The sequence below is a fragment of the Ochotona princeps genome, chromosome 27 (assembly GCF_030435755.1).
Source record: "Ochotona princeps isolate mOchPri1 chromosome 27, mOchPri1.hap1, whole genome shotgun sequence".
Classification (NCBI taxonomy): domain Eukaryota; kingdom Metazoa; phylum Chordata; class Mammalia; order Lagomorpha; family Ochotonidae; genus Ochotona; species Ochotona princeps.
In genome coordinates this window covers 16,655,013-16,669,602 of record NC_080858.1, presented here as the reverse complement: position 1 = coordinate 16,669,602, position 14,590 = coordinate 16,655,013, and the positions used below count along the sequence as shown (strand labels likewise).

The 14,590-nt window shown below is 40.6% G+C and overlaps 1 protein-coding gene across 1 annotated transcript in view; it reads right to left on the bottom strand.

Moving 5' to 3' along the window:
• Nucleotides 1-3,445: 3,445 nt before the first annotated feature.
• Nucleotides 3,446-14,590, bottom strand: part of LOC131478093 (glutamate receptor ionotropic, NMDA 2B-like) — a 119,685-nt gene continuing 108,540 nt past the window's right edge. Inside the window, exon 2 of the mRNA XM_058655684.1 lies at nt 3,446-3,913. Within this exon, the coding sequence (XP_058511667.1) occupies nt 3,446-3,895 (450 nt within the window). The 5' untranslated portion in view covers nt 3,896-3,913. The remainder of the gene's footprint in view (nt 3,914-14,590) is intronic.

Here is a 14,590-nt window from a genome sequence, read left to right as displayed (position 1 = left end):
TAAAGACAAACATTTGCTATAAAAAAAGAGCCAACTTGGTCTTAGATTTGGAGGTGCTTAATGTCTGAGAGTTGCTTCTTAGAGCAGAGAACTCCACTTGCCTCCTTGTGGACATTCCATGGCACAGCTGTCAGGGGTCCTGGTGCTCTGACCCTCTAAGTCAATGAGGTTCCTACTCCAGACTCCTCTGCAGCCACCCACCCTGGGCATCCGACCCCTTGGGATAGAACTTCCAAATTCCCAGTCAGCAGGACCTTCGTTTTTCTTTTCCCTCTTCAGTCTATCTTTCATTCAAAATTCTTCAGGTCAAAAACAAGTTAGACATTGTTTGGGCTTTTTTAGGAAATTGTCTGAAAACCATTGCTCATTTCCTTAAAAAACACTGAAGAAGAAAATAATCTGGAATATTTTGGTGTGATAGCAATGTGGAGGGGTTGGAAGAGGGGACAAGCAGGCAGCGGCCAGAGTGAATATCATTTCAGTGACACACTGGAGTCAGCCTTACTAGCTTTAACTTTCCTCACCCATCCTAAGCAGCAGTAGTCATTGGAGCCTCTAAGTGCTATGCCTAAGCACTACACCATTTCACATCCTTGCTGATGGTCTTCTATTGTGACATTGCACTACAGTTTATTATGGATCAAGTGCTGGGCTCCATTCAGTCAGATATTCCCTGCCCTGGCAACACTATGCAACAGAACATGAGGGAAACAAAAGAGAAGTATAGGAGATCCATCGGAGTCATATTATTTTCTAGAGTATTTTTAGGAGCCAGCAACTAACTGTCAAAATTTTCACTACATAGATTTGAATATGTTCTTTAACCTGAGATTCAACTACCCTATCTCTAAGATGGAGATTAGACATCCACATTTAGCTCACTTCAGAGTAATAAACACAATAAATAAAAAATAAATAGTACACTTCAGGGTACTTCAGAGTAATAAACACAGTAGTACAGATGAAATACTAAGTGTTTGTCACATGGTCAACATCCTCAGGACACCTAGGATACACCAGGAGAAAGACAGCCCAGGTCTCTGGTCTGTATCTTGCTTCATATTTTTAAATTGATGTTCAAGATTCGTAAGAGATAGAGAAACATAAAATCAGTATTGACTACTGGGAAAAGGGATATATCAGGACACACAATATAGCCCACATAAGCAAAAGAAAAATAAATCATTTTCAACTGTGTGTTCTATAAAGAAGTATGCTCTTATTTTGGACTTAAACATTCAGAAAAAAAATGTCCATGCCAGTATTTTTCAATACAATACTGTGTCCTCAAAAATACCACTGCCAAAAGAAAATACAATTTGCTAAGGACACTGATATTTCAAAACATCTACCTGAATCAAAAACCCAAAGGGCTTAGGCACACACAGTCCACATCATCCATTTTTCTCCCACTCCAGGAGGGGCTGCTTGTGACAGCACTCGTTTTCTGACACCTGCACCTGAGCCCATGTGAACGTCCTTCTCATACTGACATTCAACTTGATCTTTCATAGATCAAATACAAGGGAATTCTGCCACAGATCTGAGTGCTTTTTCCTGCCACCAACAGGTGGTGGTAATGGTTATGGAAGGTTATTTTACTCTGCCAACCCACTACTGTGGTGGGTCAGTTGGCCAACCAGCATGTTTGTACTAGGGTTTGAAGTGTTTACAAATGTCATTCACCACACAGTGTGTCTTTTCAGTCTAAAACTCAAAGCAGTTTCCAAGGTGATAAGAAATATAAGATGACAATGCTATGGTAGAGACAATTTTAGAAATTTAAAGCAAAATGATAAATGTTGCAAAGAGAAATGAATCATTCTACAGTAAGAATTGCCACAAAGGACCATATATATGTGAGAAGAGCTTTACCTAAGCAATGAATGAATACTAATCAATAAAGCAAGGAAAAACAACCAGAAAATGTAAAAGCAAACTAGAACCCCAAACAAAACACTTTCTGTAAGCTTAGAAATAAGCAGCACTGTCAGATGATAACCAGTCAGTCACAGGACAATTCATCTAACATTCTTACAAGAGATGTTATTATATTTGTGGTTTTAAAGCAGTGGTTCTCAGACATAATCGCATATTACAGTCACCTGGTGAGCTTTCTATATAATTTATGTATGTGTGCATATAACATATATATATAATTATAATTTTTATATATATATAATTACCTATTTTTGCCATTGTTTTCTTCCACTCAATTTGAAACACAGAGAGAAAATCTTCCATCTGCTGGTTGACTTGCCAAATGCTTGCAGCACCTGGTCCAGAGCAAAGGCAGGAGCCCATGGACACAATAGAAGTGTCCACAATCTCAAACATGGGTGGCCTGAACTTCAAAGACTTAAATTATCATATGTTGCCTCCCAGGGTACCTGTTATTAGAAAACTAGGTATGAAATAGAGGATCCAGGGCTTGAATCAGGAACTAGGAAATGGAATACAGGCATCTCAAGTGGTGACTTAGTGCACCAAAAGCCTACCCCACCATTTATATTCCTTTTTAGAAATCTGTTTATGGGGGACAGGAGGGAGAGATGATAGTGAGAGAAAGCTCTCATCTGTTGGTTCACTCCCAAAATACCCATCAGGGCTAAACAGAACCTAGGAACCATAAACTCAAACTAGGTCTCATGTGACTGGCAGGGACTAAACTACTTGAAATGTTACACACTGCTATGTAGAATGTCCATTAGCAAGAGGCTGAAATTTTGAGTAGAACCAGGACTCCAACACAGGCAGCCCAAGACTAGTCACCAACATTGCATCCTGAGGTCTCCATCACCCAGGTCCAATGCCCTTTCCTACCAAGCACACCTACAATCATCCCAAAACCCAGTCAACAATCAGGTTCCCCAGCACAGAGCACAGGGAACCCAGACATTGGTGGAGGTGAGAGCTCTCCAGGCTACTTCAGTGTGTGCAACTAATGAACCACTGCCTTCCATTCTTAGCATGGGGAACACACAGCTGAGGATTAAAATCCATTTGTATAAGCAGAAGCAGACCAATCTGTGTGATGAACAAGAATTACTTCCCTGTGACATTTGCATCTCCATGGAGAGAAATTATCTGCCTCAAGGGAGTTTTTATAATTCTTAAAACCAGAATGAGGGTTGGTGGAGAGAATATATGTTGCCAAAGAAGAATCGAGTATGTCATATTTTAAAATTTTGAAGATATTCATGAGCCTATTGGAAGAAAAAATGTCTTCCATCATTTCGGTGGGTTTATTCGCAAACAAAGATACAAACCTGTTCAAAACTATAGGAGCTTCAACTGCCAGCCATCTTTCCCTCACTCTCACCTCCGAACAATTAAACAAATGCCTCATCTATCCACTCAATCAATGCCTTCTGCTTAAATTTCATCTTGCACAACCAAGTTTCACCATCAAGCAAATGCAGCATTCAGACCTCAACACAGACCACTATCCACCCCAGGCTCCTCCCATTTCAGCCACTCTTACCTTGTCCGCCATTATCATCGAGGAGCCCCCATGGATGCCCAGGATGGGGGTGAGAGTCTGTGCTGAGATGAAATCGAGGATCTGGGCGATGGCTTCCTGATCTGTGTCGTCAGCAAACACCACCCCCTGGATTTTCCGGTCGGACATGAGATCACAGATGCGGGTGATGATGCTCTTTGGGTCAGTCTCATTCATGGCTACCAGCTCCACACGGGGCACCACAGAGAGGTGGTGGAAATCATCTTTCTCGTGGGCATCCTTGATGGCTACCTCGTCTGAAGTGCCCACAAGGATGACAGCGATGCCAATACTGGGTGGGCTCTTCTGAGAACGAGCTCTGCTGCCTGACACGGCCAGGACAGCCAACACCAACCAGAACTTGAGAGAACAGCACTCTGCTCTGAACTTCATCTTCAACTTCTCGACTCCCTGGAAACAGAGACAGTAAAGAGCCTAGTTAAGACAAGACCAGTGCTGCACAGCTTGTGTGTGAAGAGGCACGGTACTGCAAGTCAAGGATCATAGCTCCCTTCCTTGGTCATCCAACCCAACTTCTATCAATCTCCTCTCTTATCTCTTATGTTTGCTCAGCAGGGTCAGAGGAAAAGAAACTTCTCAAATCCTCAGATACCTTTGAGAAAGACAAAGATGCCACTGCTGTAGCCACCAGCTGCAAAAACACAACAGAGGGACAGAGGTTACAAAGGTTGCCAGGTGATTAGGCCAAGTGCATGCCCACAAGGGTGTCCAGGAGGCGGCTCTGGTTCTCTGCTGACATCATGTACTTGAACTGCTCTTAGTAGAAGTTGGGCAAAGTGACCAGTAAAATGGGCTCAGCAGAGGCCAGCAACAGAAGATGGATGTGGCAAGCCACAGTTAGGAAGTCCCACACTTTGCTGCCTTCTGCTCAAGTTTCCCTCAGGAACAACAGCCAGAAAATTCTTCAGCTACCATTTTAATATTTTTCTGTTAATATTAAATATTAAGAACCAGCAGTACCTAGATTATCTTTTTAATTAGTCCTTTCAGTTGATTCTCAAGATAACCCCAGTAGTTACTGTGAAAAATTAATGAAAAAAGTTATATCCTCATTTTATAGAGGTTGAAGTTAAGATTCCAAGGAGCTAAATGATCTTCCTAAGACCATGAACTAATAAGTGAAACAAACTTGAACCCAGATCTTCCAACCACAATATTACAATCTGTATTCTATTGCCTTGTACCACACTGTCTTTCATATTATTGCATTGGAAAGAACAGTATTATTTTGATTTGCTTAGGCTCCCAATTATTGTATCTTATACAAATACTATTAATAGTCCCTGTGATATTGAAACCATCTTTGAGAGGTTTTTAATTTCTTTTCCCAACAGCATTATGTAGCGATGACTTCAACAATAACTGTCTCCATATTTTCCTACAGTTCATCAGCTTTTACCTATAGAGAACCCATGCCTTACTATTTCCACATATGCCTCTAAATCCTACACTATGATTCAGACCAAAGACATAACACTCTACAGAATATAAGCCTCGATCATTTCTTTTTATGTTTCTCATCTATCTCAAAGCACTGTCTTTACTTCAACAGAACTGGTTCTATTAATGCTGCTTTGATTTATTTTAAATAATCAATTACTCCACAGCTGTTACATGCTGTGTGTGTGATGTTCAGCACTTCATCATATGCAATCTTATTGGTGCTCATGGCAACCCGATAAATTAGACATTTTGTTCCCATTACTCAAAAAGGAAGACTGAAACTCAAAACAGTTACATAATGGCCCAAAGTCAACATCATTGCAATACCAACATGTCAATACATGAACATGGCATCTTTATAACTCTAGGGAAAATGCTACAAATGGCACCTTCCAGAATCAGAGCAAGCATTCTCATTCTTCTACAGAGATTGCATACAATCATAATGCCACTTAACATCTTTTACTTGTCTGAAGAAGGCCAAGATTTTGGGGCCCAACAAACATGGAGAATGCAGCCAACCAAGAAATAAGCATGGTGCAGAAGTGTTCAATAACCAAAGAAAAAGAAATGTATTCAGGCTGAGAAGATCCCCTGCAAAGGGCACTAGTGATTTGGGTCTAAGATACCAAGGACATTTTGTGGCTGAAGAAACCCAACAGTCCATCTGAGTTTTGGCAGCAAATATTTTGAAACCCTTGCTGTTATATTCATCCTTCAACACTGCCAACAAGGAGACCTAGTATCAACTGCCTTGTTTCTGTTTTTGTGACTGAGGGGGCTGCAGCTTAGTGGTTCAAGTCTGGGCCAAATTCACACCTGCAGTTTTTCTGTCTCCGTGTTGATGATTACATAAGCTCTGAAAGCCAGGCGGACGGGCAAGTGAACTGGGACTAACTTCCTGCTCCCAGAATTTCAAGAAAAGCGTTACTAGAGGGAGAGTTGAGCAGCACTGAATCTCTAGAGACAGAAGGACAGCAGAAGCACCTCAAAGAGCTGAGGATAGCAGCTGGTATTTGGCCTAGTAGTGAAGTTGCCAGCTGGGATACCTGCATCCCACATTGGAATGCCTCGTTCTAAGTCCAAACTCCACTCCCAATTCCAACTTGCTGTTAATGTATACCCTGGGGGCTGGCAGGTGATTGCTTAAGTACTTGGGTCCCTGGACTCAGTTCTCAGATCTTGCTAGTCTTTGGAGAGTAAACCAACAAGTGGTAGTGTGCTCTTGGTCTTGCTCTGTTTTGCTCTGTTTTGCTCTGTGTGTGTGTGTGTGTGTGTGTGTGCACCTCTCAAAAATCAATACTTTTTTTAATAACAGCTGTGAATAAAATGCACACGATATTTTTTAAATGCAGGAAGCATGAATTAAAAGATAAGATTATTTAGCTATAAGAATATGCAAAATCCATGCACAACTTTTCCATAATACACACTTTATGAACTTGTAGAAGATCCTCATATATATTGATGTCAAAAGTTTTTAACACCCATCTTAATGTAGCTTTCAAAAATTATTCATTTGAGATGCACAGGGGAAAAGAGACAGAGATAAAGAACTACCATCCAGTGGTTCACCCTCCAGATACCTGCAAAGCCTAGATTTTGGATGAGGCCAAAGCTGAAGCTCAGAATCAGCAACTCAATTCAGGCCTCCCACTTGAGTGGCAGGAACCCAATTTCATGGGCAATTGCCACTGCCTCCTAGTTTCTGCATTAGCAGCAAGCTGGTGTCAAGAGCTGGAACTGAGAGTTGAACTTAGGACTCCGGTATGGGACTCAAGCATCCCAATCGTATCTAACCCACTAGACTAAGTGCTTGCCGCTAAACTTATCTTTAAATCATTCATACAAAATGGAACTAAAAGTATCCTTGTGTACATGTATTTATGTGAATATAACCTGTTTAATTTCAAGGGCTGATTCTCAAGGAGAACTAAAAGATGTAGAATTTGGAAAAACTAGCAGCTAACTTCATTCCAATGGGATTCTAATCTTACAGTTGCAAGTCACTAAATTCAATTCTTCCACATTTAGAAATGGTCCACTCTGCCATGACAGTTTATTAACTTAAATGCACTCTGCACTCTTCCTCTTTGATGTTTTATTTGCTCTCTTTGAAGTATCTCTTGTGCACTTCTATTCCTTCTCACACACTACATTACACTTTGTTATGCAACAGCTACTTGTGACACTCAAAGAACAGACTCAGGCTTTACTGAGCATCTCTTTTATGCGGCGTATAGAGCAAAGCACTTTACAAAGCAATACATTATGGGAGAACCTGGCAGCAGAGGGACTGTGACACAAACAAAAGGATGGCTTTGAATACACATTTGGCTGCAGACGTTAGAAGGGGGCTGTTGAGCAAAAGCATCTAGTCAACAAGTAAAATGGTTCTGGTTCCTTCCTCAGCCACACCTCAACTAGTCTCGAGGCTGGTCTCTTCTCTGAAGCTTGCCCCCTCCTCTCCACTGTGCTGCCCTGTACCCGGAGTGAGCATTCCTTCCATTGAGCTCTCATCATAGTCTGTACAAACACAAATATTTTACTACAACTACAGAGTTACTTCTGCCTGTCTTATCTAGTTGATACTCGCCTTGTTGTGGGGTTTTTTTCAGCTTAGTGAGCATTTACTGAGCATCTATTTGCTAGCAGACAGCATTCTTGGTGCTGAGGTGCCACAGTCTGTCCCACCTTCACTTCCCAGGACCACGGTCTATTGGTCCTTTATGTACCTTATTTCAATTTACATTCTTGTGGCCTAAAAGAGCCTTTTATGTCGTAAGGAAAAACTCAAACAGTAATCAAAGCACTACTACTGAATTTCTATCTATAAAACTGCAAATATTTGGGACTGGCATTTTGATTCCATGAGTCGTCACCACCTACAACATGAGAATCTCATATTAGGACCAGTTCAAGGTCCAGTTGCTCAACTTGTGATCCAGTTCCCTGTTAATATGCCTGAGAAAGCAGATGATTGTCCAAATACTTGGACTCCTGCCACCTATGCATGTAGGACACTCAGTCAGTATTCCAGGCTCCTGATTTCAAGTTGGCCCAGCCATTGCAGCCATTTAGCAAGTGAACCAGAAAACCAAGTATCTCTCCCATCTTCTCTATTGCTCTGCCTTTCAAATTAACAAAATAAATCTTTTTTAAAAACTGTCAATATTTGACTAGCTGTGGACAATAATAGTTTTAACTTACTGTTTCTGTGCAAGATACTATTACTTGCAAGGTAATCTTCATGCATTAAGTCCCAATAAAAACATTGTAAGTCATAATTTTCCCGGTGTTAGAAACAACATTCTGAAAGGTTAACTACGTTGCCAACATCACATAGCTGACAAGGGATGGTACTAAGTAACAAATCCAAATATGTCTGACCCCAAACCCTCACTTGTTCCCTCTGAGGCCTTCAGTGGATAAATGAACAGAAAGTCACCAACCACAGCCCACCTGGGTTTTAACTCAGCTCCATATCAGCAAAGTCTCTGAGCATGGACAGCTCAACTAATCAGTTCTTTCTGTCATTGGTGAAATTAGGATAATATACCTAACCTACATACCTGAAAGGGTTTTGTAAAGATCAAATGATAATATGTCCAGGGAAGTGCTTTGAAGAGTAAAAAAAAAAAAAAACCACAGATTCAAAGGCTGTTACCTTTAAGTTTCTATAGAAGCTGTTCAAGGAGCCTCACTATTTATGAAGGCACAAAGTGAGCGTGTGGGAGATGGGGCAACAGAACAGCAGACAGAAGCAGACAGGAATGTTAAGAGGAACTGCACGGGGGTAAAAGATACTGGCTTCCTGAGTGATATAACTTCCTGAAAAATATGTCACATCATGGCCTCAGGGTAGCTGCAAACTGCACTGACAGCTTACCAGTCACGTAACAGAATTCAAGCATCATTCAGGCCACGGCCAGCAAAGGCAGTCAGCGTGCTCAGCTTACCTACAGCATTCTGAGCTCCGACACCAGTGTGTACAAGCAGGACAAGCCAAAAAGTGACAGGATTAGGGGGCTGGACACTCACCTGCATGGCCCTCCTGCTCCTGGAAGTGTGGGCTGAAGGACCCCCAGAACTCCACCAAGCACAGGACCACACTGCCCATCATCAGGCCTGTGACCAGCACAGGGTGACCACAGCACAGTCTACACGTGGCTCACCGCAAACTCAAAAGAAACAACCCTGTCCTTAAAATAAATCAAGTCCTGGGAAGACCCCAACTGACAGGATAAGACGTCACTGCATAGATAATTCAAAATCCCCAAGCGCCACTCTTTAATGCAGGCAGGACATGGCTCAGGATGATTCAATTAAGACAAGCATGATCGGAATATGATAGGCAGGGAGTAAAATTAGGATTAAAAATGCCAGACATATCCATCAGGCCATTTCCCAAGCCACCAATAAAGACATGACATTGGGATGCACAGGTCTTAAGCTCTATCATGTGACAAAAATGAAGAAAAAAGGAGATTCACACAGCGTTAAGTCAAGAAGATACATCCTCTCAGGAAATGGGATCAGAATTGTAATATCCACACAATTGTCAAAAGGCACAATGAGAAATGCCACATACTAATACCCAGAAGGCAACAGAGCCATGGACATAAATGAATCTAAAAATATGGACTGGACATACATAAAGTGACAAGATTTCCATGGGCAAAAAGACAAAATCAATACATAAAAGACCTTATTAACTGTGACATAAAAGATCAAAATAAAGTATGAGTGACAGAACCTTAAACTATCTACCTAGAAATACAAAACATATTTGTGTTGTACAGAAACATTAAACCCTCACACATCAGCAACTTCCAAAGGATCAACATGAAACTGTCATTTTTCTTTTTTTTTTCTTTTGCAGACAGAAAAGGTTATTTGCAAAGGGACCAGGTGAGCAGGGAAGGGAGGGAAGGCGAAGCACCTCTGGAAAGGAAGCCAGGAGGTGGGGTGCCTCTCAAAAGAAAGGGGAGAGAGAGAGACACCCGAAACTCATTTTTCTAATTAAATTTGAAATGAAAGATATGGGGGAAGGCATTTAGCCCAGTGATTAAGACATCTGGTGAGGCACCTGTTTCCCATTTCAAAGTGCTGTGTTCGATTCTCAGCTCTAGATACTAAGGCCAGCTTCCTGTAAATGCTCTGGGAAGCGGTTGTGATAATTCCAGTAATTGGATTCCTGCCACAACAGGGGAAACCCAGACTGTGTGGCCAGGTCCTGGTTCTGGTACCCCTGAACATTACAGACTCTGGGGGAATAAAGCAATGGATGGGAGCACTACCCCTCTCACAAAAATTACACACACACATGCAACAGAGGCAAAAGGGGTACCAGGAATGTGACTCAACAGGCTAAGCCACTGTGGTGATAATAATGTCCCATATCACAACACTAGTTCAAACTCCAGCTGCACTGCTTCTGATCCAACTCTCTGCTAAAACATTCAGGAAGGAGCTGAGGGTGGCTCCAAGATTCTGTCACTCATACAGTACACCAGGATGGGATTCCTGGCTCCTGGCCTTCAGCCTGGCCCAGATGTGGCAGCCATGACCAGCAGTTGAGAGATTTCTCTTTCTCTGTGTGTATACATGACCGTGCCTTTCAAATAATTTTTTGAAACTGGATAAGCAAATACCACATATCCAAAACCTTTTTTAAACAACTTGCAACTAGATAACTCTAAAGGTTAAAGAACTCAAAATGGAAACCAATCCTTTGAAAAAAAAATGAAAATGAAAATACTAAATATCTGAATTTCTAGAGAACTGAAACACTTTACTTCAAAATCCTGTAAGTAAATGTGCTTAACTGTAATTTTCACTTACTGAATTGACCACTTAACAAAATAAACCATAAAAAGGAAGAAAATAAGCAAACAAAACACAAAACTCTAAAAATCTGAAAATGTGTTAATGTTTGAATACAGGAAGTGAAGGAGATCATGAGTCTTGACCTAACAGAGTTGTATATTGAAAACCTTTGGCACCATGCCCGTTGACATTGTAAAAACAAAACAAAACAAAACAAAAAAACTAGTTTAGTGTTGTCAGTACTACTGGAAACTAATAAATGTTGAGCAAAAAACACTTAAGAATAGGAAACCTAAGACAATTAAAATATTCAAATGAGTACAAGCTTATTAAATATAACTTTAAAAACATCAACACCTTTCTTCTAATTAACAACTCTTACTTAAAAATTAACACAGAAAGGTCTTACTAAGATATCTACAGAGAAAAAGGAAGTGAAAGAAGTCTTGAACAATGTAGCTATATACCACATTCATGGATGTGATAACATGATACATGAAATTCTATTTTCTCCTAAACTAAGCAACAACCTCAAGGAAACCTCAATGAAATAGTGGTAAAATTTTAAAAGAAATTCATGTACTTTATCTAAACTGTGGAAGTATAGTGGTACATAAAGACATTAAGCACAGTGTCCTCAACTGAACACATGAAAGTGTGCCATCTACCAAGAAATATGATTAACTCAATTCTGCAGAACAGACCCAAAATAACTTTTAATTAGCATTTTTAAAATTTGAAGTTCCAAGTCAATTTGGGGTTTTAAGTTGTACTTTCTAAATTAAAATTTGGGAGATCAGGGCAAATGTTGAAGCAAAGAGGTGATCTTGGGTCAGAATGATTAGCATAGACAATGAATACAATAAATGTATCACACATATCCAAGATGACCCAGGTGTACCTCCAGCAAATTCAATACAATGCCACCTTTCTGTTCCAGTCCTAACTACACCAGTGATCTGCGCAACTAATGAAACATCTATCATCTGGATCTATAGAAATATCACCTAATTTTAGTAGACTCAGAAGCTAATACTTCTGTTATCTGTCATTCTCTTTCTCTCATCCATTACCCTTTTGGGGGGCTTTTGCACTCAACTGCCCCTGCTTTTCTTTCTAAGGGAACAAGGTAAAAAATTTTGATAAGGTGAGGATTCTAAGACTGGTTCCAAGACTATGTCCCTATGAAATCAGTCAAGAAAAATATCTACCTGGACATGTTACAAACATGCTGAATTCTTTGTGAGACAGACAGAAAGAGGCAGATAGGCAATATGCAAATAGACTTAGTCACTGTCACTTGTTATTCCCTAAATGCTAACAGTGCCACCCATCTCCCCGGCCTCAGAAACAAAGCCAGGTGTCCAGAACACAATCCAAGTCTATCAAAAGGTGGCAAGGACCCAATCAACTAAGCTCTCACTACCACCTCGCAGAGCCTGCACTAACAGGAACCTGGTGTCTAGTGCCAGAGCTGGGATAAAGCCTATACACCCCATTGTAGGACAATGGCATCTTACATCTCCTTTTTCAATCAGAATCTTAAATGCCAGGTTAAACAACTATACATGTTTTGAATTTGGTGACCTACATGGCAATAAGGAGTATTCTTTGGACCTGTTGTAGTAGTAATTTACCTAACATACGCCTGTGGACAGACAGCTTGGCTCAAACACATCTCCCCATGTCATGACCTTAGCAAATCATGTTAACAGAAAGTCAAAACAAAGCCTTGGTTATCTCTGGGAAAATATTTCATCAGAAAAAAGCAGGAGAGATAAAGGGGAAATACACAGGTAAAGGTGACTGAAATGTTTGAGCCAGTAATTGACCCATCAAATCCTCCTATGTCATACAGATTCAGACATCCGTCTTCAGATCATTGGCTCCCTAGACCTCTGGGATAAAGTGTCATAACTATCAAGGACAAAGGCAGTATTATTTTCCTTGGAAAAATGTTCACATTTTTTAAGTAGGGTGATAAAGGCAGAGAATGAGAGATCCTTCATCTGCTGGTTCATTCCCCAAATGGCTAGAACAGGAGTGGACTAAGCCAAAGACAGGAGCCAGGAACGCCATCTACTTCTCCCACATGGTAGCAGGGGCCCTAGCAATTGGGCCATCAAAGGAGAGACATTTATGTCATGTTTTCCTCACAATTTTACTGGGTAAGAGCTTTCTTGTCCTTAGCTGGTTCACCTAGAACTACCATCTATCACCTGCACTCCTTCCTTGTTTTCCAAAATTTTCCCAAGCTCAGGTCCTTCCGGCTCTGCTGTTCTTTTTCTTCCATTTGCACAAAGCAGAAGTATCACGTCTCCTGTCCGCAAGTGCCTGACACAAGGGCTATACAGATAATAGAGATTATAAATCACTTTACATGTATGCATTCTAATAGAAATTTGTAATACATAGATAATTATTCTCTGACCAGCAGCAAATATGCACCAATTTTCTTTAATATTCTGCAAAAAGCATACATCAAAAGTGCTCAAGGTTTCCCTAACATCTGCACATGGCTCTTATAATTTACATGCCTCCAAGGATAGTATGGGCAGCCCCACTGAAATGTAAACCTTCTGAAACCTGATTCTGATTATTACTGTATGGCAGCAGATTAGAGCAATAGCATGCATTAGTTTAACAGCAAAATAGCATTTTCCAGTGTTAATAATAACAACAATAACATTGGTTTGTCACCAAGTGATATAGCAGGGATACGCAGTGAAATTGGGGGTGGGAGGGATGAGCAAAGCCAGAGCACAGGAATAGGACACCAGAAAAATCTCAATGGAAAAGGAAGTCAGAGGAGGAAACCAAGGGGACATTGGAGAGCTAGCGGTATGGGATGGACCCCCAAACCTACAGGCACTTACCTAAAAACATTGCTAGTCTGATCTACACACAGCCTATGCCTCAGATTTCCAAATGTTATATTTTAAAAAGGTCCCCACCACCACTAAACTAATCCATTGTCCCAACCACATTTCAAGCCACTGCATTCCTCAACAAAGCCTGTGCTACCAACCTCAGTCCCAACAGCAGTATTAACCATGTTGTGTTATAGTGAAGAGAAACAAGCTTTAGGCATAATGAACATGGGTTTACTGCTTACTCTCCACTTGCTGTATAATCTTGCATCAATTTATTTACCTCTCTGATTCTCATCTGTAAAAATCTGATACTAACTTCCTTCTCAGAATTAACGTGAAGACTGTCTCATTTGACAAAAGCTTATCATTTTTCACATGCCAGAGAATGTACTAGAAGATGGTACCCAATAGTAAATGAGATCCAATCAAAACAAAGCCTTATAGCAGCCAAGGCAAAGAAATAGAAATCACAGCATCGTATGACAGGAGTCATAATAGAGCATGCCCAATGCAACACAGGAAATTGAATATGAAACAGGAATGAAAACAACAGATTAAATGCAAAAAAGACCATACATTATTTAGAACGTCCTTAGGATACAATGAGCCAAGCAGGTAGCTGAAGCCCAAGGAGTTAGAATTGAATCTTGGCTTTGACCCTTATCTTGGGAGAAAGGAAGAGAAGGTAATTTAAATAAGCTGGACCTCATTTTCTTCCTTATAAAATGGGGATTACAGTCTCCAAGCAGAATGGTTGCAAATATTAAACAATTTACTTGAAAGCATTTTGCAAATAGCAGGTAGCTGATATTTATTCATTGAAACTGAATATATTTTGTTCAGAGGCAGACATAGAGCTTCTTTTGACTTAAATTGCTTAGAAAGGAGTCAAACAGCTGCTTTCCTCCCACCTCCCACTCTA